General features: G+C 37.9%; 1 protein-coding gene across 2 annotated transcripts in view; it reads right to left on the reverse strand.

The window, feature by feature from the left end:
* Positions 1–3291: 3291 nt before the first annotated feature.
* SLC36A4 (solute carrier family 36 member 4) overlaps positions 3292–25676 on the reverse strand; it is an 87873-nt gene continuing 65488 nt past the window's right edge. For both annotated transcript variants that reach the window (XM_063394469.1, XM_063394470.1), the window contains one exon: positions 3292–6296. In XM_063394469.1, the coding sequence (XP_063250539.1) occupies positions 5989–6296 (308 nt within the window). In that variant the 3' untranslated portion in view covers positions 3292–5988. The remainder of the gene's footprint in view (positions 6297–25676) is intronic.

Genomic DNA, 25676 nt, shown 5'->3' on the forward strand with positions numbered 1-25676 from the left:
CTCTATCCTGTGGGCCAGAATTGCTCCAATAATTTATTATTCAATATGAATCCATTAAAAGCAACAATGTCATAGGCTTTGGAGGAGATGGTGTAGCACAAATGATGCTGAAAGACTAACAAATCCTCTCAATGACTTTTTTAACCCTGGGGAAGTATGAAAAAAGAGCACTGGACTTAGTTTCCCAGGACTTCGGTCTCTCAGGGTTGGCAATTGAAACCAACAAAAAAAAAGTTCTGTTCTGCAAAGAGAATATATTAGATGTGAAGATGGTCCAAAAAAAATCAATAAACTCTAAAATTCCCAACAGCATGTATATGCCAACATTTAGAGGGCTGGATACATTAAAAGATTATTTGAATTTTGGAAAGTTGCTGAAAACTAAAATATAGAACAATCAATTCTCTCTAAGTATCTAAGATACAAATAGAAATGTTCCCAAAATAAAACTTTGTTTCTGAGTACATTTGTAAGAAACTGAAAGGACTTCACTGGCTTCAGTAGTTTGAGTTCACTCATTCAAAGTCAAATAAATCCATCAGGTCAAGAGACAAATATTGTACGGCATAAATTATCCAGAGACGTAATGAAAAACATCTCACAAAATGCCACATCCACAAATTTTAAGAAGCAATTGAGTTTTTTAAAAACCACTAAAGAAACTATTACATAAAGAAAAGGAGCGCTGGGGAAGCACATGCACCTTTTACCTGCAAAATGACAGAAAGGCCAAAGCTCAGCAGTATGAGGCAATGATGCTGAGCCCCAGAAAAACTACTTTTCTCAGGAAATACGAGGCGGGTCTGCTAGGAGCTGCCAAAGCTGGTAGCAGGAAGGAAGTGAGGTTGCCATAGCTTCATATCCAGTGAGGCTGAGCACATACTCCTGATAAGCACATGACTGTGTGTATGCGCACCCCAAGCCAGGGTTTGAGCCAGGTAAGGGAAGAGGCCGATAAGGAGAGGATCCTCCGAGGTCGGATAATGCTTTTTATCATGCCAGTGTTCTCCCAAACACAACTGGCTCAGGTGTGGAAACTCCACTCCAGGGGAGGTATTGGGACATTGTTGTGGGTGGGAGCAGAAGCTTCAGACAAAGTTTACTATAGATGCACTCCCATTGAGTCACAAGGTGCAGAAAAGCCCCCTTGCTTTCTAAACTCCTTCTCAGAGAAAGGAGCCCAGGCACAGCTGGATTCAGTCCTGCTTCAGTGAGAAGACAAGACAGACTGCACTGGTCAGGCACAGGCATGGACAGACTGACACCAGTATTGACCATTCCCAGCTCATATGGGATTGACTGAACCCTTTTATCTCTACATTCACAGAATCAAAAAATTCCATTTTTCCCAATATACTTTGATTCATCTCTTCTCCCACTTTTGGTTGCTACTCCAAATTTCCATTACAAGTCCCATAAATACCCAAAATACACTTCCCATACACCCTACAGGGTGCTCCCTTCCCCCTTTAAGCAGTAATGCTCTCAGTTTATGCAGTGGTCCTACGAGATGTTCCCCAGTCAATCCTCTTTGGTGATTTTCTCACCTGGACCATGGACTGATTGCTGTGCGGTGAAAATCCTAGAAGAAGCCGGGTTGGGGCTCCATTTCTGTGGTGAGGATATTTTGGTTCCCCCCTCCCCTTTGTGCTGAGATTGGTCTTTAGCCACACCAGTGGCCCCTGTTCACTTGCCTTGCTGTGCTACAAGACAGGCGCCTAATCATTTGGTGCAACCTGTGAAACCTGTTCCTTTGAAATCAACCCTCACCTTGTAAGAACAGAAAACAAGGTGAATTTACTTGAAGTGGGGTTCATCCCCTCACAGTTGTGCCTCTGTGCTCCTTTGTGTCTGTGGAGATGAGTGCTTTGCCATATAACCCTGCAGATCCTTTTTCTGTAATTTGAGAGGCACCTCCTTTTGCATCAGAGAAACTTTTGCTGAACTCAAACTGAATGTCTACTTAGATGCTGCCTTCTACACCCCAGCTACCGTCTCCTTGGAGTGAATCTACAGAACTGTAAATTGAGATCAATTCTTAATTGTTAATAAAAGCATTTTAGGAAAAACAAATTACACCAAGAGTAAACAAATTACTGCTACCAGATGGTACTCATCCAAGAATTCTAGAATTTGGAGATGAAACCACCGAGTTCCAAGCTAAGTGCAAACTAATATTTAGACCAGTCTCAGTACATATGTCCAGGGCTGTAGTCAGCTCACAGACCTACATTAGCATCAGAACCATGATTCTAATTAGAATCAGACCTACAATCAGAACCATGTGGGAGTCTGGAGGGTAACTCACCTAACTGTGGGCAAGATTCAGACTTCTTGTGTCACATTAGGATGGTCCAGGATAACCAAAACATCTGTAGATAACACACAAAACCATGGAGAAGGTTCTCCTCCCTTCCTGAAAGCCCACCAAGATGTTGCAGTGGTTTCTCCCATGGACAGCATGAAAAATTAACTTCAATAGATGTTGTAGTTATATTGCTTGTTTTCTACCAGAGAATACTTTGACACTTGAGAACTCTGTAAGCAGCAGAAATACTGATAAATCCATACAGAACCAAATAAATTAAAGCAGAAGAACGGGAGGTCTGACAAGGCTCATAATACATTCCAGTAATTATAGAATGGTAGTGAGTGATGTATACAGCTTCTCTAGTCCTTCATCTGGAAACATTTTAATATAGTATTAATAAAATAATCACTTTTCAATTACATCCCTCTCACCTTTCACTCACCCTGAGATGAACTGAGTGGAAGCTCTTAGGCTGTCCATCAACTAACCTCATTCCTCATTTCTAGTCAAGAGTTTTCCAAGTTAACACTTTCCCTTCTCTGTCAACATCTTGAGAAAGCAATCCATCCTTACAGATAAGGCCAAGTCCAGAGCAAATATGTAGAGGCTTGTCCCATTTTAAAATGTCTGGAATTTTCTTTGTGGTTTTATATATAGGGACTGGAATTTCAGTGAGAACACCTGCATCTCTTTTTACATTTATAAATTATTTACTACAGCACTTCGAAAAAAATGCAGAAGCCTAACTTTAACTGTGCCCTCATGAAAATCCTTTGAGTGGAGGTGGGATTTTTCAAGAGTGTCTGTGTGACTTTAAAGTGAGATTTATTACCAATGAAAAATCAGCTCTGGAGCTTGCCTGTGAGTCTCATGTCAGTCACAATTGCTTGGACAACTTTGAAGGTAAATTCTCCATTAGGACAGCTATTTCTTCTAGTGTCGCAGTAGTGGGGACAGGCAGGATAACACTGAGTTTGCAGGGTAATTTGTAGTTTTATTGAAACAGAAGATTAAAGTTTTACAGAACATCAGGCAAACCCATCCTCTTATTTGCCCAATACTTGAGGATGAACAGTTACAGACAAGAAAATTATTCAGTAAAATTATTACCTGTAGTGCACCTAATGATTAAATTACATTAAAACTGTTAACAATATCATATTGTAAAATATAAGTTCATGTACAGTATATAAATACAATAGCTTTCTGCTCCTTGTCAGGAACATAAGCTAATCACATACGTTTTGCAGTTTAATTTAGCTTGTGCTAAAGTACATTTCCATCTTAAATATATACCTTAATGTAAACCACACCTATGAAATCCCTCAGTTTCACTCCCTGCCTCTTAACTTGCAACTAATATTACAGCACTTTAAAAGCTGAATGGACACTCTTATTCAGAAGAGGTTTCTGTCCGAATGTCCTCTCTTTTAAATCTTTGGCAACGCTTCACAGGACACTCTTATTAGTCAGACTTAGTTTTTTACCACATGACATTTTAATCTTATCCAAAGCAGGACACTCAGATTCCTGACTCTTTCTGTCTGAAAGAGCAGGCCATGCAAATGTGCTGTATGAGTGTTAAAATTATAAAAATCCTACACTGTAGGAGAAAATTGACATTGTGCAAAATATATCAATAAACATTTTAAAGATTCAAAAGATACAACATTGTTAGACTTGGCGACACTGGCCAACTGCATAAAAACACTGCTTCATACCTGGCCAGTTGGTGGCCACTCACTGCTCTGGACACCTGTGCCTTGACAGGTTGCACTGCAGTAAGACAGAGCAGGAAGATGTGCATGGCTTTGTACTGGGGCCAGCCTTTCCAAGGTCTGATGGCTAAGATTAGAACCCTCAAACCTATCAGGCTTCTGAACAAGTTCTCTGACTTTCACAAGGATATGTTACATTCACTGGGTACCAGGGCCACCTTTGTAGGCTGTAGGTATCCAGCTCAGCTCCAGCTCAGCAAATATTCATCAGTAGAACCGTGGCAGTATTCACCTGCACCTGACAAAATCACCACCAAACTCTGAACTGGACAAGTCCTTCTGCACCCTGGTAGAAGCACCTACTCAGAGGTGCTCACCAGGACACAACTGAAGCAGAACAGATATGAATGGACTTCAAAGTCCTTTACTCTCCCAATACACAAGTAGAAAGATGAAAAACCAAGAGGAAACATAACTTGCATTTAAATCCTCTCAGTCCCACTAAAGATGTTTCTTTCAGAAGTATTTCATGTCAAGTAAAATATGCTGCACAGAAATATATTCTGTTGGTGTGTAGTGTGTGGGTTAGGTAAACAACAGATTCACTATGAAACAGATGGAAACACTGACATTTAATGTCTTTTAAAACAGATTAAAAACTAAGAAACCTTCAAGATGAAAAGCCGAAGTTACCTTTTCCTTTTCTGCTAACTACCTGTGTTTGCTCCACTGTGGCACTTCCAAAAGAAAGGTTGATTCTGTGGTATCACACAGGCAGAGACTCATCCCTTCCAAGTGCCTGCCAAGTATTTAACTTTGCTCATGCTAAAATCAAAATTAGAGCATTACTCAGAACTATTGCTTGAACAAATACATGCAGTTTAAACTACATGCTATAAGAAATCCCTATCAGAAATGCCCTCATCAACATGGAGATAAAAGTGCTCATTACAGTCTACCAGATGGTAGATGACAGTGGAAATATTCTTAAGAGAAAATATAAATATAGATATATTTAGCAGTATATTACTCTAGCACTGTAATGCCAAATGGTAGATTTCCAAATGGTAGACTTCTGAGGAATATACTGAAGGCAGGCAAAATATTACATATATTTCTATCTTAATTTGTATGACTACAGTGGAGAGGTTTTGGCATAACATATTTTTTTGGGGAATGTTATGATTAAAAATTTTCCTTAGAAAATTTTGTTTCTTCATAACAGGAATCAGTATGATAAATAGTTATGTTATTGCACAAACTATAGGGTTTTTAGAAAAACAAGACCAAAAATAGTGCTTCAACGTTTGGAGTGAAAGTCATCTATGAAGTGTGAGACAAAAAGTCAAATATGAATCCTAAAAATCAAGATCGTACATGGGGACTCAGCATGCAGGCTTGCTGAATAAAATTAATTTCTACCCAGATACCAACTTATGAACTTATTATTTTTCTCTTCCAAAACAGACAAAAGAAGCAAAAATACGTAAAGAGCATGTTACGTACTACTTAAGGCAGAACATAAGAATGCAAAAATAATTATTATATATTCCAATAGAAATATAGATATGTAGTCTACAGACTTCTAGCCACAGGTAATAAAAAATACAGTATTTCATACTTCTGTATAGTTGAAAACAAGGATAAAGAAATTGTGTAAAAAATGGGTCAGGGTAACAGTTACCAAAATGTACAAAAATAAACTGCTTATCAGGTGTGATGCTGAATGTTTTTGCATGAAAGTAATATTGCTTTCATAAACTAAACAAAATTTTGTAACTTTTCATTCAAAGTCCAGAAGAGATATATAATTACTTTCTAAAAAAATAATGTATTTTCACATGTATATCCTACATCTCCTACAAACTGTACCTCCTTACACAGTACCAGTAGTTGAAAGCAGGTCCTGAGTCAAGAATTTCTAGTTAAGGAATGAAATAGTTCACAGTGCCTGGTTAATTACTTTAACCCAACCACTAAGTCTGTAGCATTTAAATCTGCAGGAAAGCTCCCTGTTGTGTTAGCAAGAACTGTGGATGCAGGATAAATGATTTCTTCAACCGTCACATACGTTCCTGTTAAAAATCCCACAAATCCAACAACAGCTATAAAAACATCTTTAAATATTGTCCATAAACTTAGGTTTTCCTTGTAGAAAGTGAGGATTTCAACCAGAGGTGGCAGAATCAGTCCCAGAGTGCTGCTGCTGACGGCTCCGACAAAAGAAATCACCAGGTCTAGGCGAGGGATCAGAACAGCTACAGCACCTAAAGCACAACAGGAGAAACAGTGACTTCAGATTCAATGTCTTCCTGAGAAACAAAACTGCAACAAACACATCGTCAAGTGGTTCAGGCCTTTCACAAAGCTCCATCATTCAGTATTGTTCCAGCTCTTCCAGAGCTGGAATCAGCTCTGGATTGAAACAGCTCTTCCAGTTTCAATTCTGAATTTCTGCATGAGCTGGCAGAGCATCAAGTTGAAGTGTTCTTGTAGTTACAGAGTAAACAGATTTGGCCTGCAAATCGTAGAGAAATGAAAGATATGAAACTGCAGGGAAATGTTTTACCTTTTTCGTTGTCAATAGATTTTTAGGATGAAAGAATAAAAGCTGAGGAAGAGCAGAAGGAGCTGTTGCATGCTGCCCAGAAGACAGTGGGCAAAAATATATTATTAGTAACTTGTATAACTAATCTGAAGATCACATAAAATTATCCAAAATGAACAAAGCCTGTGGATGGCTTGGCAGTCACACAGTCATTTAAGTGACTTCTACCTACAAACTTGAAAAATTTTGGTTTGTACAATTGCATTCAGATTGTAAAATGTTGCTGTAATAGATGCCTAGTTAACTAAATAAGAACTCAGCCCTGCCAAGAGGAGTCTGAACACAAGGCCCACTAAGTCTTTTAGGCTTGGCCAGTCTCACCTCCTGAAACTCCAAGAGTTACAGAAAAAGAATCTGTCATGTTGGGCCAGAAATACTTCTGGTTTTAACCACTTTGGCTGGCAAGGTCCCCTAGAATTAGCTCAGATACACCAGTTGTCATGTCACATTTTCAGTCCTGGATTAGAAAACAGCTTTCAAAAGCCTCTATGTGACCCCTGCATGTGGTGGAAATATTTTTTTTCCCTTCCATGAATATACTGCCTCCTAACTATCAGACATTAGTGTAAACACCCAGAGCATCAGCCTGTTTGCACCCTTCCACCACATCTCATCAAGACAAAGAAGCAATCATAAAGAAAGGGAAAGCGGAAAAGAGGTGTAAAAGCCACCAGCTCACAAAAAATACCATGTAATATGTTTTGGCTCTTCCACAACTCCCTTCTTCACTCTGAAGACAAAATAAAAGTATGTTTGGTTTTAGAGCAACTTCACTGACCATATGTTATCCAGACAGTGTTTATGGAACAAACAGGAAGGAGATCTCCACATAACATGTAGGATGAAAACCAGAAGGTGTGTATTACCTTTATAACGTATAACTATGAAGTTGTGCTTTCTATTTGCAGAGTGTCTTTGCAGTGGGCTGAATGGCACCAGCTACATCAAATTCTGACACACTGTGATTATGAAAGGCAGCATACTCAAATGATGTTCCTGTTGATGTTCTCCATTGAGAATAACTTGGGGAAAACTCAAAATTCACTTAAGGAACACAACAGTTGTCCCTTGCTACCTGGCAACTGTTTGCTACACATCTTAATGAAACTTGCAACTATAGAGTTCTCAGATAAAGGAACTAAGACTAAAAGGTATAAACCTACAGAGGGACAGATAGGATTCTCTAGCCCATCCTATTTGAAAGGAACATATCATGCACAGATCTGCCAAAAATAAATCAATTAACTTGCTCCTGCTTCAGATTACTATAGTTTGTTAACATTTTGGGATTCTACAGAGATATGAGAGGCACTGTTTGGCCAAAAAAAGACTGGGCAGAGACAGAAGTGGAAACCTTAGAAACACCCTGGCATTCAAAAATACATAGAACAAGTTTTTTTATCGCACTGTTTGGATGGACATACTCAATGCCAAACAGTTTCTTCCATTACCTAATATGACATTTGAAGACTGGAAATGTCACATGTTTATGCATTATCCACGACAATGCAGGACATAAGAAAGGAATTATGCAAAAGTTAATAAAAGTCACCAAATACCCACCACTGTAACTTTTGCAGCCATAATTGCTCAAGACACAAGAGTAGGCACCATAAATGTACAAACAATACAAGATGAGCACTCAGACCAGATTGGCAAGTGTGATACTTACACAGCCATACAGAGTCCAAAAGTAATTGAAAAGTGCAGCTGAAGTGTATTTGCCATGTCGGGTAAAATTCTCAGCTAATGACTATGTTGAATGTGTTGTTCTGAAGTAAAAGAGAGGGCTGCACACTTATTATCTTGCCAATTTAATAGATGTAGTGGGTGTATTCATTAAATATAGATTTTCAACTTCTGCAATAGACCTCTTTCAGTTCCACATGTGTCCAGAGTTTAGAAGGCACTCATTAATTTATAGTTCATAGTTTTGACTCAAACACTTTGCTTTATTAAAATAATGAGACTATGTTTCATATTTTTTAATTGGAAAAAAAATCCAACCGTAGTTTGTAATTGCTTCAAGTTACAGAAAAACAAAGTGCTGTGTGTTGATTTGAATCTCATCAAACGTTTGTCTGACTCATACAAATTTGTATGAATCTGGATATTGCTGTGGGAGGAGGTTTGCAAAAGTATTTCAAGGTTTTAATTAGTGTCTTATTTATTCCCTAACAAGCCAAGAGAAATACAATGCATGTTTATTATCTACCAAAGAATGTATCCAAGAGTTAAGAAAGGGCTCCTTTTTCCAGAAGCAAACAAGGGGCATTCCTACAGGTAGGGAGCCTGATTTTCCAAGCCATTTGTAGGTTTCAAAAATACAATACAAGAAGAAATTCTGATCCTTTATCAGCAGTCATGAAACCTTCTGGTTTGGAACCTCTGACAATCTCAGCTGAAGAAGTAAGTTTGGTATTAGTAACAAGACACCTTTTTTTGGTCAACAGCTAAATTGTCTTCAGGCTTAAATAAAAGAGTGGGGGCCATATGAACAAAGAATTCTGCAGAAATAACAAGAGGTAGCATCACATTGCTTCTTAAACTCTGAAGCCTAATCTCAAAAACTACAACTTATGGTTTTTCCAGCCTCTCTCAGCTCTGTAGGACCACATTGGTGTCAGCTGAGACTTTTTGTGGGGAGGAATGCTACAGTACAAAGTTTAGATTTTCTTAAGAGACATAACACTCCAGTGGGAACATACTCTTTTATTTATTCTCTTTATTTAGTAGTGCTGCTTCTTTTACAACTTTTTCTCTTTGTTACAGAACCAGCATATTACTTGCCAGAGCTGCTTGTTGGGAAGTAATTCCAGCGAGATTACTGGGGAAAAACAAAGTTTTGCCATTTCCACCCAACCTAAATGCATCATACCTGCTGATGAAGTCAAATAGGTGATTACCATATTCCAATACTTCCTCCAGTAATCAAATATTGAGCTACCTTATTTATATCAGAAAGTAATGCATATTCCATGCTAAATCCTTGAGCTAGATGTGCACAACTGTAATTAGGATCTACGGATCTAAGTAAATATTGAATATAACTTTGGTCCTATCCATACACAGTTCAAAAGCAAAGCATATTATGACTTCATCAGGACACTTTAATCACAGAGCTCACTTAAAAAGCCTTTTTCCCATATTTCTAGTAGGACTTAATTAATTTATAAGCATCTTTAGGAAACCAAAAGCCAATTTTGAAATTTAAAATGCTAATAATAATGATAATTTTTGCTGTATTTTCCTTTTGCTCAATAATAAAGCTGTTTAATATTTCTTCACTGACATCATTAAAGGAAATTATTTTTCTGATATCAGATTTTAGATTTTATCTAGGTATTCAAACATAATTCTGACAAAAAACCTAGGTCAGTGGTATTCAAACGTTGCATCTGAAAAAAAGTAGACATGCATCACCAGATCAGTAGTATGGCCCAAGCAAATTGTCCTAACATCGGGTGTCATAAATAGGCATAGTCAAAAAGACTGGGGGCTCCTTAAGTACAAAAAATGTTGGCTATTACTAGGGAATGGGAACTTCACACAGCTGAAAAGCAAAATAATTGTCTCAAGTGACACACAACCAGTTCTCTTCAAATGCAGTGACAGTGCTGAGGAGGCCCCCTGCAGGAAGCCAGCACACCCCAAACTTTCTATTTGTACCACTTTTCCAGGCCCAGATAGCAGACTACAACATTGATGTATTCAAGATGGGTGTCTGACATTCATATGACTTTCTAAAAACACAAAACAAAATTGTATTCTTAGTACATAGATGTCTATGATATGGCAAAGAAAGGATCCCTTCTGGGAGTTAAAAAGGCTTAAATTAAATATTTGGTCAGGAATTCTGACTGTAGGTAAAAAGGCAATTCAAAATATCAGCCTGAATCCTCTTTCCCAATCTAACATCCCAGGCAGCACTCTGTCCATCTTTCTTTACTGCTGTAGTGCTCAGCCACTCAATTTGGCACCCTCTTCTTTCCTTCCACCTTGCTGCAGTTCTTCCTGGATCCCCTTCCTTAATGCAGCACCTTTATTTTTTCTTCCAACTCCCTCCTCCTCTTCTGCAACACTCCTCTCCACATTTCCCAAGGTTTTTTTTTTCCCTTTATCTCCTGTGAGAATGGAAAAACATTTCTCTGATAGGGACTGGCCCAGAAGGCTCAGCCAGTCTGGCTGCTAGGAGCTCACATGTGCAGGCTGGACAACTGGCAAGTCAAGATAAAATGATCTTCTCAAGTCCTACATCACAATTAAAACTATTCACTTTTCAAAAATAAATGTCCAAAATCTAACAAAATTTAATTTTTCCATGAAAGGTTGTTCATATAAATTAATAAAAAATAATGCCTTCCCTGAGAGAATGCCTTCCATAGTGGACACCAAAGTGTTTTGATACATATGTACAAAAGAATGTGAGACCAAATAGAAACTGTTACCCATCTCCAGATAAACCAATGCAAATAATAACTTAAGAACATTTGTTAATAATTTATATGTTGATGGTTAAAAAAGGATTTTAGTTAAAGATCCTGGTATTATATAACTGCAAATTAGAATTTTACTTTTTTTTTCCTAAAAATGGCAATTAACATAGGGTTTTAGCTGGTGTTTGTCTCAACTGTTGAGACATTAAGACTGTAAGATAGATATAGAGGATAAGGTTTTTTTAAAATCTATTTTAGATTGTCTTTATGAAAAGTAATTTTCTTAATCCAATTTTCTTAAATATGCTCAATCTCTTGCTCACTTTTAAATATGCTCAATCCCCAAAGCAAAACCAAATGGGATAAGGAACAAAGCAGAAGACAGATTGCAGTTATACTATGAGGTGACAAATTCTATTTGCACACTGGAGAGAAAAAGAGGGACAGCTTGCACACGGGACAACCACACACATCATCTAGTTTGGCTTTGTTCCCTTTGCAATGAAAAACTCCTTCATCATCATCTTCCTGCAGCATACAGAATGAGAGACAGAAACATAAAGTACTTCACATTACTTGCCCTCCCACGACACCACATTTTTGATTGCTTTGTCCTGTGTTAGTCAGAAAGACCGGACTCACACAGGAGAACATGGTTTCAATATCCTTATCCTTCATAATGGGAGGTGACACAGGACACTGTCCTGACACAGAGCAGGGCCCTGTTCAGGGAATGGGCAGATCCATCCCTTCCCCAGAGCCCTCCACTTTTCTCAAACATGTAAATAAATTCAGTTTTTGCAGCACTTTGCATCCAAGATTTCAAAACTGTTATCAAAAGGTTTTTTATTATTTTTATTCCTTAAGCAGAAAGACACATGAAGAATGACATCAGATCAAAGCGCAATTTAACAGCAGCATTGAGTCCAGTCTCCTTACCAGGCTACTTAAAATACCTACAGCCAGGGCAAAGGACTGGCACATACCACTGCTATGAGACATCTGTTTCAAGGCAGCATTCCCCCCTTGCTCTACGAATAAGATCACTCCCCTCAAGCTGTCTGTGTTCAATGTAACCCCAAAACTCAGGCAGTGCAGCTGGTTCAGATTTCAGCTTCCACAGTCTGCACCCGTTTTGAGAAAAATCCAGCGCCACAACATTCCAACACAGGAGGAGGCTGTGTGAGCAGGTGTAGCTTTACGGGGACAGGGATGAAGCAGCAGTGACACAGCTATGAGGAAATCCCTCTCCTCCTTGGGACCAGCCAGACTGACTTCTCTCTCTAAGCCACCTGTCTAAGTGGTAGTTAATGAACTGCCTGGCCTCTTCCTCCTGTTCTGCCTGCCTCCATTAGATCTTCAGAATTAATCTATTTTAATAAGCATCCCCCTTGGATGGTAACACACCCAGAAAACCAGGCTGTGAGAGGCCAAGGAATGTCCTTGTGCTGCAGTTTGTCCAGAGCTGCCGTACCAAGTGATCTTCATAAGACCAGCAAGCAGATGTGCTTGGTGCAGCACACACCAGTTTAGGTGAAAATCTAACTGACCACTTAGTTAACTACAATCCATGTGGTCAGAAATGGCACCTGTTTTAGGCTGACAGATCTGAAGCATTTTATTTATTCATTTGTCTCTGCAGTAAATTTATTTGAGCTTTGCTGCTGATACTTTATCATACAAATCTTTTTAGACATTCTTCAGTGAAATAATGCAACCAGCTGTTAACATGCATTTCTGGATTTGAGAAATGAATGTAAAGAATACAGCAAAACTCAGTAATACTGAGCTCCAAATGGATGATCCTAGATCATAAGAATGCTGACACTTCCCACTGGCAGTCAGTCTCCTGATTCTACAGGCTCACCAGAAATGAGTCCACAATTGAACTTCTGTCCTCTTTGTCTCACTCTGTCAAAATAATCTGTGGCTCTGAGAGAGCTGAAAGGTTTTGAACTGTGCAAGCAAAAATTAATGCTTGCTTATCCAAGGACAAGACTGTCTTTGCTACAGAGAGCAGAGGTGAAGAAAAGAGTCAGGAGGAGCAGTTAAGCCTTGAAGAGCCAGCCATGCTGCTTCCAATGCTGCTAAAGAGTTTTATTTTCCAATATTTACCATCACCATGCCATACTCCCCAATCTTTCTCTTGGATGCGCTGCATATATCAAGCTATCCCACAGGAAAATAAGCAGGGACACATGGCTGCTACTTTGTTGTCTCATAACAAAAGCAATAATAAATTAAAATAATTTCATATTAAAAATTTTATATTAAAAAGTTTGTCTTGTCATTACCCTTGAAAATAAAATTTTAATTATATACCTTTTGATTACTACATAAAGCAAGAAATAATGTGGTGAAGATGAAATTGAACATACTTAGCTTTAATCTCAAGCTAATATAGTTTGCTCCACAAATACATAAATATGAAGGAAAACATCGCCAAATACACCTTTAGGAATAGTAAAAATTACTTATCTTTATCCTTCAGGCTCCTTTTCCTGTTTCATAATAAAATTTTACATTTCTTTAATAAAGATAATTGAAGAAACAGAATATTAAGATGACAGAAAGTATCTGTTATTTTGGAATCCTTTTGTATGTAATAGAATCCATCAGGCTGCCATAAATTGTAACAATCATGCCAGGTAAATTATCTTCTCTAATCACCATCTAAGGACTAAACAATATATTAAGTAATAGAGTAAGTTAGCTCTCCCTCCTCTCACCAAGTATTAAGGAAACAACATAACAAGGAGATTTTGTTCTTAATAACCTTAAAGAAACTTCTGAATATCTAATCCATGTTTTTGGGGAAGGGGGGATTGTTTATATGTGCTACAGCTTCCACCAGCAGGAACACATTAATCTGCAGAAATTCCAAACAAGGAAGTGTACCAGACCAGTTTGCTTAACAAGAGAATTCATGACAGAGCTCAATACTAAGAAAAATCACAAAGAGGAGATTTAAGTGAGGACATACTACAAAAGAGAAATTTAGAAACATCACATAGACGAGTCTGGATGGTCTCATGAAAGGCAAAATTTTACTAAACAGACACATTTAAGGGATGCTACAGGCAATAAGAAAAGCTCTTACAACCACACCGATAACAAAAGGCTGAACGGAGGAAAGTGAGCCTGCTCCTGGATGGAGTGTGGGATTTATTGACAGCACACCCAGAAAAGGCTGAGGTATCCAGTGCTGCCTTGGCCTTCCAGTCCCTGGTGTCAGTGAAAGATCTCAATAAGAAGAATTTCCATCAGGGGATGAAGATCGAATCACGGATTTTTTGAGACAACTCAAACCTTAAGGATATACAGAACATGAAGGGTTGCACTCAAGAGTGTTGAAGAGAACTGGATATTTCCTTCTAACATCACTCTACATTGTCTTTTACAAGTCATGGAATTCGGGGGAAATCCCTGGGGAGAAGGGAAATTACATGTTGTCAGGAAAGGCCAAAAGAATAATACAGGGGAATACAGGCAAGTCATATTTACTTTGGTCCTTGGAAAAATCATGGAGCAAGTAATCTTGAAGCATATTTCAGGGCACATGAAGGAGCAAAGGGTATCTGAGAACAGAAAATTAATGGATTTATGTAAGAGAAATCATGTCTGACCATCCTGATAGCCTTCTTTGATACAATGTCTGAATTTATGGATGAGAGGAGAGCAGTAGATGTAATTTACCTCAATTTTAGAAAGGTCTTTGACACTGTCCTCCACAATATTCTCATGTCTGAATGGAGGGAAAACAGGTAAGCAAAAAACCTCAATGAACCAAACAACAGTTGTTAATGGGTTGTGCTCTACCTGGAGGCTGGTAAAAATCCTACAGCTAGTAGGGAAAGTAAAAGCTTCCTGTAACTGGTAAAAACATGAAATGATCACTTAAGATGACATGAATTATGTTCTTTAAACTTAGAAAATGATAATGCACTCACTACAACACTAATACCTAAATATGTCCCTGTATCACAAAGTACCAGTGTTGAAAGTGAGTTGACATCACATTTAACTAAACATTAATTTACATAATTAATTTTTAATCCTGATTCAACACTGGATTAAATTTGACATTTTAACAGTGATACTTCACAGTACTTTTATGCAAAATGGCTTAAAAATATATTAATTACTACTTCTTGCTAACTTCAGATTACACATATTTAAGTAGCTGAAGTGCTAAGTACCTTACAAGACAAAATGCTTTATTCCACAGAGAAATTTTAGCTATTTTCACGTGAAGTCACACTCTGATTTCACACAATGTAAAAGGCTTTTCACAAAAAGCAAATACATGGATTCTCATGCTGATTTTAAGTATCTGAATTGACCTGCTTATTTTGGGCTGCGAAAAGCAGAGGTTTTGGGTTTGATTAGCAGCTATAGCATATGGCATATACTCTGTTATTACTGATATAGTAATAAATAACTTGTGAGCTTGCTGCAACACATCAAAAAATATTAAAAAATAATGCCCTTAGAAGATAATCACTAACAATCACACTGCGGTGGGATGACCAATGCATTTCCAAAGTAATGCTTTGCAACAGCTGGTGTCACAGGCACGGGCTAGTTAAAGCCTGCTGTGGTGATTGATGACATAGAAACAAGAAGCTGCCAAGAGCCTTGGCTTCCTGGGGAGGATCACATGCAGTAGCTGGTTGAGGTTCAGCTCCCCGTGCTGTCAGGCTTAGGCAGATTAAGTACTGAATTATGGCCTGCAGTCCAAATCCATCAAAAAATGCAGTCATCTGCAGATGTTTTTAGTCTTAATTTGTTGGTATTTCACCTCACAAAATGAAGTTCAAAGAGAGCAGCTTGCTTCATCATATGGGTGAACTGGCCTCCAGCTCAGCACAGGGAAATTCAGGCACAGCTCGTGTCTGGAGCCCTGTGCTCTCCCAGCACCCCACCAGCCGTGCTGGCTGTGCTGGGGACACGCCTTGCCACGTGGCTGGGGACACTCACCGGGTGCCAGGCATGCCCAAGGGAAGGGGCACCTCCTAGGCATCCTCTCTTAGTTTTTCGTGACCCAAGTAAATCAATGCCCAACACAAATACACGATTGTGTATCAGAAGCATGTACCAACATATCCTTTATCTGTAATTTTCTAAGAGCTCACCATCATCTTTTGATGGGAGAGGAGAAATAATGACCTAGAGCTTACAGCAGTTACACAGGAATAGGGGAACTCAGGTTGGACATGTTCCTTGAGGGACTGAGGTTTAAGTCCCAAATACTGGGTTTTCACCTACAAAATTACCTTTCATTTCTTTATTTATCTAAATAAGGAATTGGGCTTGTGTTATGTGAGCAGAAACATTTTTTTCTGGCTATCCTCAAGTGCTTTACATTCTGTTTTAGGAGTGAGTTTTTTCCCCATACCAACTCTACCTTCAGTATTGCTTTTAAGTAGACAGTGAAATGATTATGTGTAAATATACTTTATAAATCAGTATAAACTCCTGCAGAATAAAAGGCAGTGCTATACATCAAGCACAGGCTATTACTTTGTTATAGTGCCATTTTTTAACTAGCAGACATTACAGCCACCACATCAACTAATACCACCAAAAAAAAAATCTTCAAAGTATGTAATACTACCTCCATACTTTGATACAAATACTTGCCTTAATTAAAATTTATTGGAATATTCTTGTGGGAATTATTATGTACATTTGCTGTCTGTGGTCCTCATATTACTAAAAATGATTTGCAATTAGTTATAAACTAGCTTAAAAAATTTACTTGTAAACTAGCAAAGAAAAAAGGTAAATTCTAGTACATTTGAAATTCATGAAATCCGTAACTTTTTACTGTCCAAAAAATTCCTCCAATAATTTCACTGTTAGCTCTGGATCACACTATTATTTATAATGTAATATTCAAATCTAGAGTAGTTTTGTAAAACAAAATATAGGAAAACAAAAACAAAGTATAGGAAAGATCTTACATTACTTTAGTGTTCCCAAAACACTGATCTGAATGCCGAAGCACTGTTTTGCTCTCAACCTAAATGGAGGGAGCACTTTATTCCTTGCCAAGAGCTTTGTAAACATTGATTTAAGGATGTGATTATAACCATGGAGTTAGAATATTGATCTACCCATTGTCAGCATAAGAATCAATTTAGAAAACAAGTGAAACACAAAATTGCCACAATTTTTTTTCAATTAGAGGAGATAATACTGCTGTTTATAAATCAGATGAGCAAGAATTTAATTAGTTTCCCTCTGGAAAAAAAAAAGTCATGAAAGAAACAAGAAAAGGGAACAATGAAAGTACTCACAGGAGGACAGTATCATCAAATGGTATTTGAATGGTCTAGGATGATTTCCAACATAAATAAAAGGACAAAAACCTATAATAGATCTGTATTTAAGTAAAAGGCAGCTTGTGATAAGGTAGGTCAGTATTGACTGTTGGTTTCTGGGCATAAACAAAAACTGATGGTTGGATCATCTTGAATGTAAACATCAAGTCAAAGAAAGAAACCCTATTTTATAGGTTGGGCACAGCTGAACACCATGGAGAATTTGGAGAACTGTTAACATGGTCAGACAACGCAGCAGGTCAAAATTTTGTTCTCAGTGTCATGAGCAAATATCCATACCTCAGTGGTAATGCTCTCTATTTGCTTTAATGAAAGTTTAGTGTTTTACCCCATGGATGGAAATACTCAGTCTGTTTACTGAGTAATTATATTTAATTAGCAAAATAATTTTTAATGGCTTAATTTTATAAAATGTGGTTATGTAATTTGCATGTATTATATAATATTGATTACAGTTCATTATAAAAATCATACTTCAGATACTGTATCAAAACCCAAAATGTACAAGAAGACATTCTGTATTTACCAGCACCAAGAACAGGTCTATGAGATCCTTTCCCAAAGACCTTGAAGGATCTATTACAAATTGAATGAAGAACAGTTTTTGTGCTAAGGAACATTCTGATTTTATCCCTTCCTTTTGTTATCACAAGACATTTCATACACTGTCAAGTACGGACACAATTTTGGATGAGACAAATCACTCAATAATTATAGTGTAAAAAAAAAAGTCCTTCAATGAGGAGAAAGAGAAAATGACAAGGTTTTATCCATCCCTCCTTCTCATGGCATGACTTTAGCAAGTATATCCATACAAGCAGGTCGTACAGCCATTTCTAAGCATCCTCCTCCTCAGAGTGAGGTGCAGTATTTCAGTAAGCCAGGAGAAGGAATAACACAAAAAAACTCCAAAATAGAGCAATAATGCCAAAAACTGTAACACAACAAGGATTTAATTAATTTAAATATGCTATAAATTTTTCCTTTTCTTTTTTTGCTCTAACACTTTAAAGCTGCCTTTATTATGACAAGCAATCTTTGAAGTCCTAACTCTGCAGTCTGGTGCAATCATTATAATCAATCCACAGAGGACTTAATTCTCAAAGTTCCATCGGCGTGTCAAGACTAAGAGTCTTGGTGCTTATTACACATGGTGAGGGTGGATGAAAGAAAACAAAGATTAAAAATTTGCTTATTTTGAATGCAGTTCTCAAAGCACAACAAGCTGCTACCACTCAGCAAGCGCTCTCCAATCCTTTAAAAACAAGGCAGAAATTTGAAAGCCTTTGTGAGGATCAGCTTATCAAGCCACAAATCATGAGTAACACTCAGACATCATTAATATTCTAGCTTTTATGCTTATTTGAAGCACTAGCAAAGAAAATGCCTGGAGTGACTAATTCCAGCTATGAAGTAATTTTTTTAAGAGACAATTGGAAGCAAGGCAATGTTTCACCCTTATTGAAAAGAAAAAGAGGCACTAGGATGCATGTATACAAACCAGCACAAAAGTTATACTTTAATGGCCCTGAGTATCTGATTTATTTCTGTTTTCAATATATAGTGAAAACCTCTCAAACATCTTCAAGGAATACTTTTGCTACCTTGCAATTTTCAAAACACTTACTTGCAACCTGCTTATCATTTGTGGTATCTTGAAACAACTCATGTACATTTGGCTCTCTGCACAACAATCTATCTATCTATGCTTGAGGAAAAATGTTATTTCCTCATTCAATAAATTAGGAAAGCACTTTGAAAATAAGTTGCAACCCAACTTTGCAGCAGTGGACCTCATTTTAAGAGAGTGACAATCAATTTTTAATTTTTTTTTCACTCAGTATATATTAAATACAGTATTTAGCTATTCGAATTTTAAAAGCTCTCTCACGCTAACCTAGAAATGCAGATGGGTAAGATCAATTTTCACACATTTTTACATGAGCTCATACCTTTTGTGTGATGCTGGCTGCACTTCCCCTGCCTCTCCTGAGACAGAGCTTGCTCTTCAACAAGTAGTGCTGGTACAGAAACATAATCAGACTTCTTGTCACTCTTCAGTTTGCATAAAATCCTACCTAAAAGCCCCCTGTCAGTTGAGTGATCTTCAGAATGCCACAAACATAGCACACAGAAGTATGTGTCAGTTCTCCAGTGAATTCTCCATGTGGACAGAGTCCACCGCAGGGAATTCACTAGACCATAGTTTGTCACTAGAGTCAGTATTTTGCTGGTCTACTTATAGGCCTTAAAAATAATCACCACCAGAAAATCAAAATCAAATGTCTGCAATGTGCAAATGTAAAACATACCGGGAGATGTTCAGCTGAATGATTTCCCTCTTGCTCAGTAGCCAAATCTTTCCATGTGCTGCATTTGTGGCTAAAACATGAAAGTGTGCACATCACTGCTGTAAACACTTCCCTAATCAGTTAGCTGAACTAGTGAAACCATTTTCTTCTACCAGCTTATTGAGAGGACAGCATATCCAAAGAGAAATTAAATCCCATAGGCCACAGCTGAGACAGGGTTCTCTTTTAATTTTGTTTCCCAGTTTGAGATAGAAAGCCATACTCCAAGGGAGAAATGGCTTCTGTGTCTAAGTTGCAAAGACTGGTAACAATCTGACTGGTAACACCTCTTAGCATTTCATTCCACATTTCATCCGTACATTCCTGAAGGGAATTTGACAATAATTTTCAGCTTCCTTTTCTCATAGAATTACCTAGCTCCCCAGTCATATTCATTTCCTTGCTCAGTAGAATGTTTGCTAGGTCTTAATTATAGTATGTATCTGAAAATTACTTTGCATTGTATCTAAATGACTTTCAGAAGTATTTTAAGTAAGGTCATGAGTCTCCCCGTTAAGTACTCAGACTTCACTGTCAATTAGTCAGAGGAATGTCATTGAGCAAACAGTGCTTAGCTGGTTTTGCTCTATGTTTTTTATCTGATTTTCCCAAAGCTGCATCACTCCCTAACTAAAATGTTTACTGAGCTCGCTCCTCTGGAGAGGACAGTGTTCAGCATCTCCCAACTTACTAATTAGCCTGCTTATCTTTACTGGCAACATAAATATCCTGTCTGCAAAGAGCAAAATCAATAAAGGGATTAACTGGCTATCCCACTCTTCTTTTAAGCCACAGCCACAGGGAAGACCACTTGACCAAACACATCACTCTGGGCTGATTGATGCCACTGAACATATAGACAGAACTTTATAAGAAAGTGAAAACAATTTGAGCTAAACAATAAAATTAGGCAGACACAACCATGGGACAGAGTAAAGATTACAAGATACAACAGCCTGAGGCAGATTTCTAACGCTTAAAATTCCCAAGATTTTACTGAGTAGATTCTTCAGACTTCATTTTGTGCTATGCAGAGAAATACAGAGAAATAAATATAAACTTCAGAAATGTATGTTTTTATTAATGGGATGGCTCACATAAGTAGGCTTCTTTATTCAGTGCTGCAAACCAGAGAAGTCATCCCCTGGGTAATGGACCCATTTGTTCTTTCGCTGTAAAGTGGCTTCCACAAAAAGACAGGCACATTCTGTGAAAATCTGTTTTGAGTTACAGAGTCACAAAATATGTCAAGTTGGAAAGAAACCATATGGATCATCGAGTCCCAACTCCCTGTTCTTCACAGATGCCATCTAATCTGGTTTTCCAATGTTAGGAAGACTTCATTTCCCTAGGCCATCAGACGCCGTCCGCACAACACTTTCAGAAGTTTGTTTTCTCTTTGCTGACTCACCTCTGCCCTGAAAGTAGATCAGTTTCATTTTTATGTTAGTCATTCACTGTTGATTAAGAGTTTATCCTGGGCTGTGTAGGCTAGGATTAAGCTAGAAGAGCAAGAGATCAGGAAGAGTAAATGATTTTAAAAGAATTTCTGAAGTGCAAGCTGTAACCTACCACTGAAAGGACAATGGAATACCAATACACTGAGAATTGGTAACAATGCAAACCCAAACCCAACCTACAGGAGGGCTTTGGCCATGACAAAAGCAATCACTTCAGCTGGCTGCTCCACTAAGAGATCACTAAGGTAAAAGACCACTATATAAATTATACTACAACTATGATAGCTTTATGTTTAGAAAACAGTTCTTTTCTTCTTTTATTGGTTTTACCTCTGTTGTTATGATCATTTTATACTTATTCATGCTAGTTCAATTTGCTTTAAACCTCTCCATCAGAAAACTGAAGTTTTTTCATTTTTAACTTCCATACCAAAATCAGTTCAGCATAACTTTTTCCTGAGCTAAGTGCTGTAACTCTGCTAAACACCACAAAAAAAGTTTTGTCCAGAATAGCTTTAATCTTTGCTACAATGTTTAAGATGTTTTCTTTAATTGATGACAACATTGACAAAGGGATTGAACACATACTCAGGAAGTCTACAGATGACACCAAGCTGAGTGGTACAGCTAACACTCCTGAAGGGTGTGATGCCATCCAGAGGGATCTGGACAAGCTCAAGCAATGGGTCCACAGGAACCTTAGGAAGTTTAACAAGACCAGATGCCAGGTGCTGCACCTGGGTTGGAGCAACCCCTGGTATCAGCACAGGCTGGGGATGAACAGATCAGAGCAGCCCTGCCCAGAAGGACTTGGGGGTGCTGGTGATGAGAGGCTGGACATGACCCAGCCATGGACACTCACAGCCCAGGATGCCAAATGTGTCCTGGGCTGCATCCAAAGCAGAGTGGGCAGCAGGGCAGGGAGGGGATTCTGCCCCTCTGCTCTGCTCTGGAGAGACCCCACCTGCAGTCCTGCAGGCAATTCTGGGATCCCCAACATAAGTCTATTGGAACAAGTCCAAGGGAGGGCCACAAAGCTGATCAGAAGAAAGGAACAGCTCTTCTACGAGGAAGGGTTGAGACACTGGTGAGAGTTGGGGTTGTTCAGCCTGGAGAAGAGAAGGCTCTTAGGAGACCTTCTAGCACCTTCCAACACCTAAAAAGGGCTTACAAAAGAGCTGGAGAGGGACTTTTCACAATGGCATGTAGTGACAGAACAAGGAGTAATGGTTTTAAACTGAATGAGGGTTTATATTAGATACTAAGAATAAATTCTTTAACGTGAGAGTGGTGAGGCACTGGCACACATTGCCCAGAGAAGCTGTGGATGCCCCATCCCTGGCAGTGTTCAAGGCCAGGCTGGATGGGGCTTTAAGCAACCTGGGCTAGTGGAAAGTGTCCCTGCCCATGGCAGGGGGTTGGAACTAGAGGGTCTTTAAGGTCCCTTCCAACCCAAACCATTCTATGATTCAAGTGTGCGTGCCCAAATGGAGGCCATCAAGAGCACTGGCTCATATAGTCCTATTGCAGTTGAAATGGCTTCCTGAGAGAAACACAGTTCACTTTTTGATCTCAACAGACACCACTTTCACTACTGGCAGGCTTGCCACTTTCAATTCAATGTACTGAGTGTCAAACAGTAACAAAGCTGCATCAGGATGAGTAGCTGAAAAGAGCGCATCAACTGATTCAGTTGTTGCCATACTAATGCTCTTCTGAAAACCCTGAATTAGCTACACTAAAAGAAATGGAGATGGAAAGAGATGAAACAAAAGGAAAAGTAATGATTCTCAAGGAAGGAAAATACCAGAGTGATGATAAATGTAATAAGGTAAGATACTGTGATTATCAATATTTGGACATCTATAATATAGCTGTGGAAAGAGTTCATTGGGATAAATGCCAAATAAAAATACTTTCAATTTTATTTCACACAGGTCTATTTCCTTCCAGAAAATTTTTCATGCCTTCAGAGAACAAAAATTTCACTTTTGACTTCAGACAATTTTGTTGTAAATAGTTATCAATAGAGAAACATGGAAATACTGTGAGGAGGATATATTTTCATTTTTAATTCTATAATAAAATTGATGCAGAATTGTGCTATTTTGCACCTAGAAGTCTCTGCCATGCAGAATTTATCATCAAACCAAAATCTACATATAAGAGACAGTAGTTGCACATCAGGACACAAATGACTGCCTACTTCAACATGAACTGTGTTTATAGCACAAGTCTAACAAAATATAGTCAGAAATAAAAAGATAGCCTACTCTACGCTACTGTTCAAATGCCTGTAAAATTGAACACTAAAAATGAAGCCTTTCAGAAATGATAGTGAGAAGGATCCAAAATTGTTTCACTTCTCCATTCGAGAAAACAAATTTCAATGTAAAGAAAGGCTTTTCCTGTATAATAATACAGTTTAAAATTATATAAAATAGAAACTTCAGAAATCTAGTGGTGTTGCTGGAAACCCATACTTTTAGAAAATATCTGCTTCAGTTAAGTATGGGGAGCAGCCTACAATGCTTGACAAGCTGCAATCAACACCACAGCACTGCTAGTTGAGGTTTAACTGTGCAACGTGTGATGTAGCAGGTGCAGAACGCTCACAGTCACTCTCCCAACAAGCACACTTCTTACATCCTAAGTGTTGACACAGTAACTCTTTGTAACACTAGTGGAACAGAACTTGGATGTTCTGGTCATCTTTCAAGCTTTTACAGTGTTAAAGACAGAAAGAAAGAATAATTCTATATCAACGTAAAGCACAGTAAGTTTGTTTCATTTTCTTTCCAAATTCAATTCAACATTTAGTTATCAGCTTGGGAATTACTTTAGGGATGAGACTGGTCCTGCTTTTTCTGTTCCCTCATAGATCACACTGAATTTCAACTCAAGTCTGTACCTTAAAAGAAGCCTGCCTAAGCACAACTCCCAGTACCCCTAACGCTGTCACACACATCCAACAGAGAAATCTTTCTGCATATTAAGAGACACAATCTGTTTTCTCAACAGGTTCATATTCAAAAGTTCTAAAAGCTTTGTAGCTGTTTTTATCAAATACTTTAACCTATTTCAAATAAACAAAAACAATGCAAATAAACTTAGAGGCCCTTCATAATCATGTGCATACATTATAATCTATAGATGTTCTGTAATTAACCAAATACTTTACGGTACTGGATATTAAATAGTCTAAACTTTACCTAGTCTCATGTTACCATATTATAGTGCAGATTGGACTATTTATGACCTTACTCAGTTTTGCTGACAAAAAACCCCAAAGTGTGGGACAAAATCAAAAGCATTATAGTACGACCTTAGAACACAGCAGTTTGCACTGACAGTTGTTTTAATGGATCATTTAAATAAAAAAATTCAAATACTAGGAACTTTCGAAGAAATTGGATTAAAGTTACTTCACAGTTGGCTCAGATGTAATACTCAACTGCAGAAAGACTGAAATCAGTGCAACACCATTTTATCCAATGATTTGCTGTGGTCAAGTTCTCCAAGATAGGTCCCCAAAAGTAGTCAGTATTAAACCTCCCCAGTATTGTATCTGTGTATTATGGCATCTAAATAATCTGACTGCTGTCCTCACAGCCTGACCACCTGCAGCTGTATAAGACAAACTAATGAGATAAACCTTGTTGGCACACTGCACAAAAGTATCAGGCTGTGTAAATCTGAGTATGGTTATGTTTTCATACAGTCAAAGCTAAATACCCCTCAGGCACCTCATCAAGCCTTAAATTGCTTCCTATGGATGAACTGAAATTTAAGATGACTTACATGTATCAGCACAAGGATAATTCACTACAGGTGTATGAATGACAGCGTTTAATGTGTCAGACACAGAGCAGTGTGACTTAAAGAACAAAAATAAATCCTCTGCAATATCCAAGGACAGCAAGAGAAAAGCACTAGGAAAAAACTCTGTCTCATACACATCAAGACTTTCTCAAATTTATGTTTAATATTTGAAATTTTTCTATTTGGCCTACTTATGGAAATCAAATTCTAAGGTATATTTTCCCTATTCTACAGAGCTGAATCTTTGGCTCAGTAGTCAAATGAAGGAACTGCTACATTTAATTCAGCAATAATGAAGTCAAAACTTGAAATGCTTAAGCAGAGATAGTGAACATTCAAACAACAGAGTTAATTACATGCAGATCAGACAGGTGATGAGAACATTATGAAAAGTGATTAGTCTGCACTGGGAGAAAAGAAAATGTAGAAATACAGTTAGATTTTTTGAAGGATGATGTTTCAAAAATTCAGTGACTAAAATCCAGATAGAATTGGGCAGGAAATGAAAAATAAAGCTTGATAAGCCTATTTATTTTGGCTCATAAGCATTTGCTTAAAATGAAAGAAAATTGCTTTTTTACTCCAATAGACTTTTCTGATTTTGATTTGGGTTAAAGTATTAA

The sequence above is a fragment of the Prinia subflava genome, chromosome 3 (assembly GCF_021018805.1).
Source record: "Prinia subflava isolate CZ2003 ecotype Zambia chromosome 3, Cam_Psub_1.2, whole genome shotgun sequence".
NCBI lineage: Eukaryota > Metazoa > Chordata > Aves > Passeriformes > Cisticolidae > Prinia > Prinia subflava.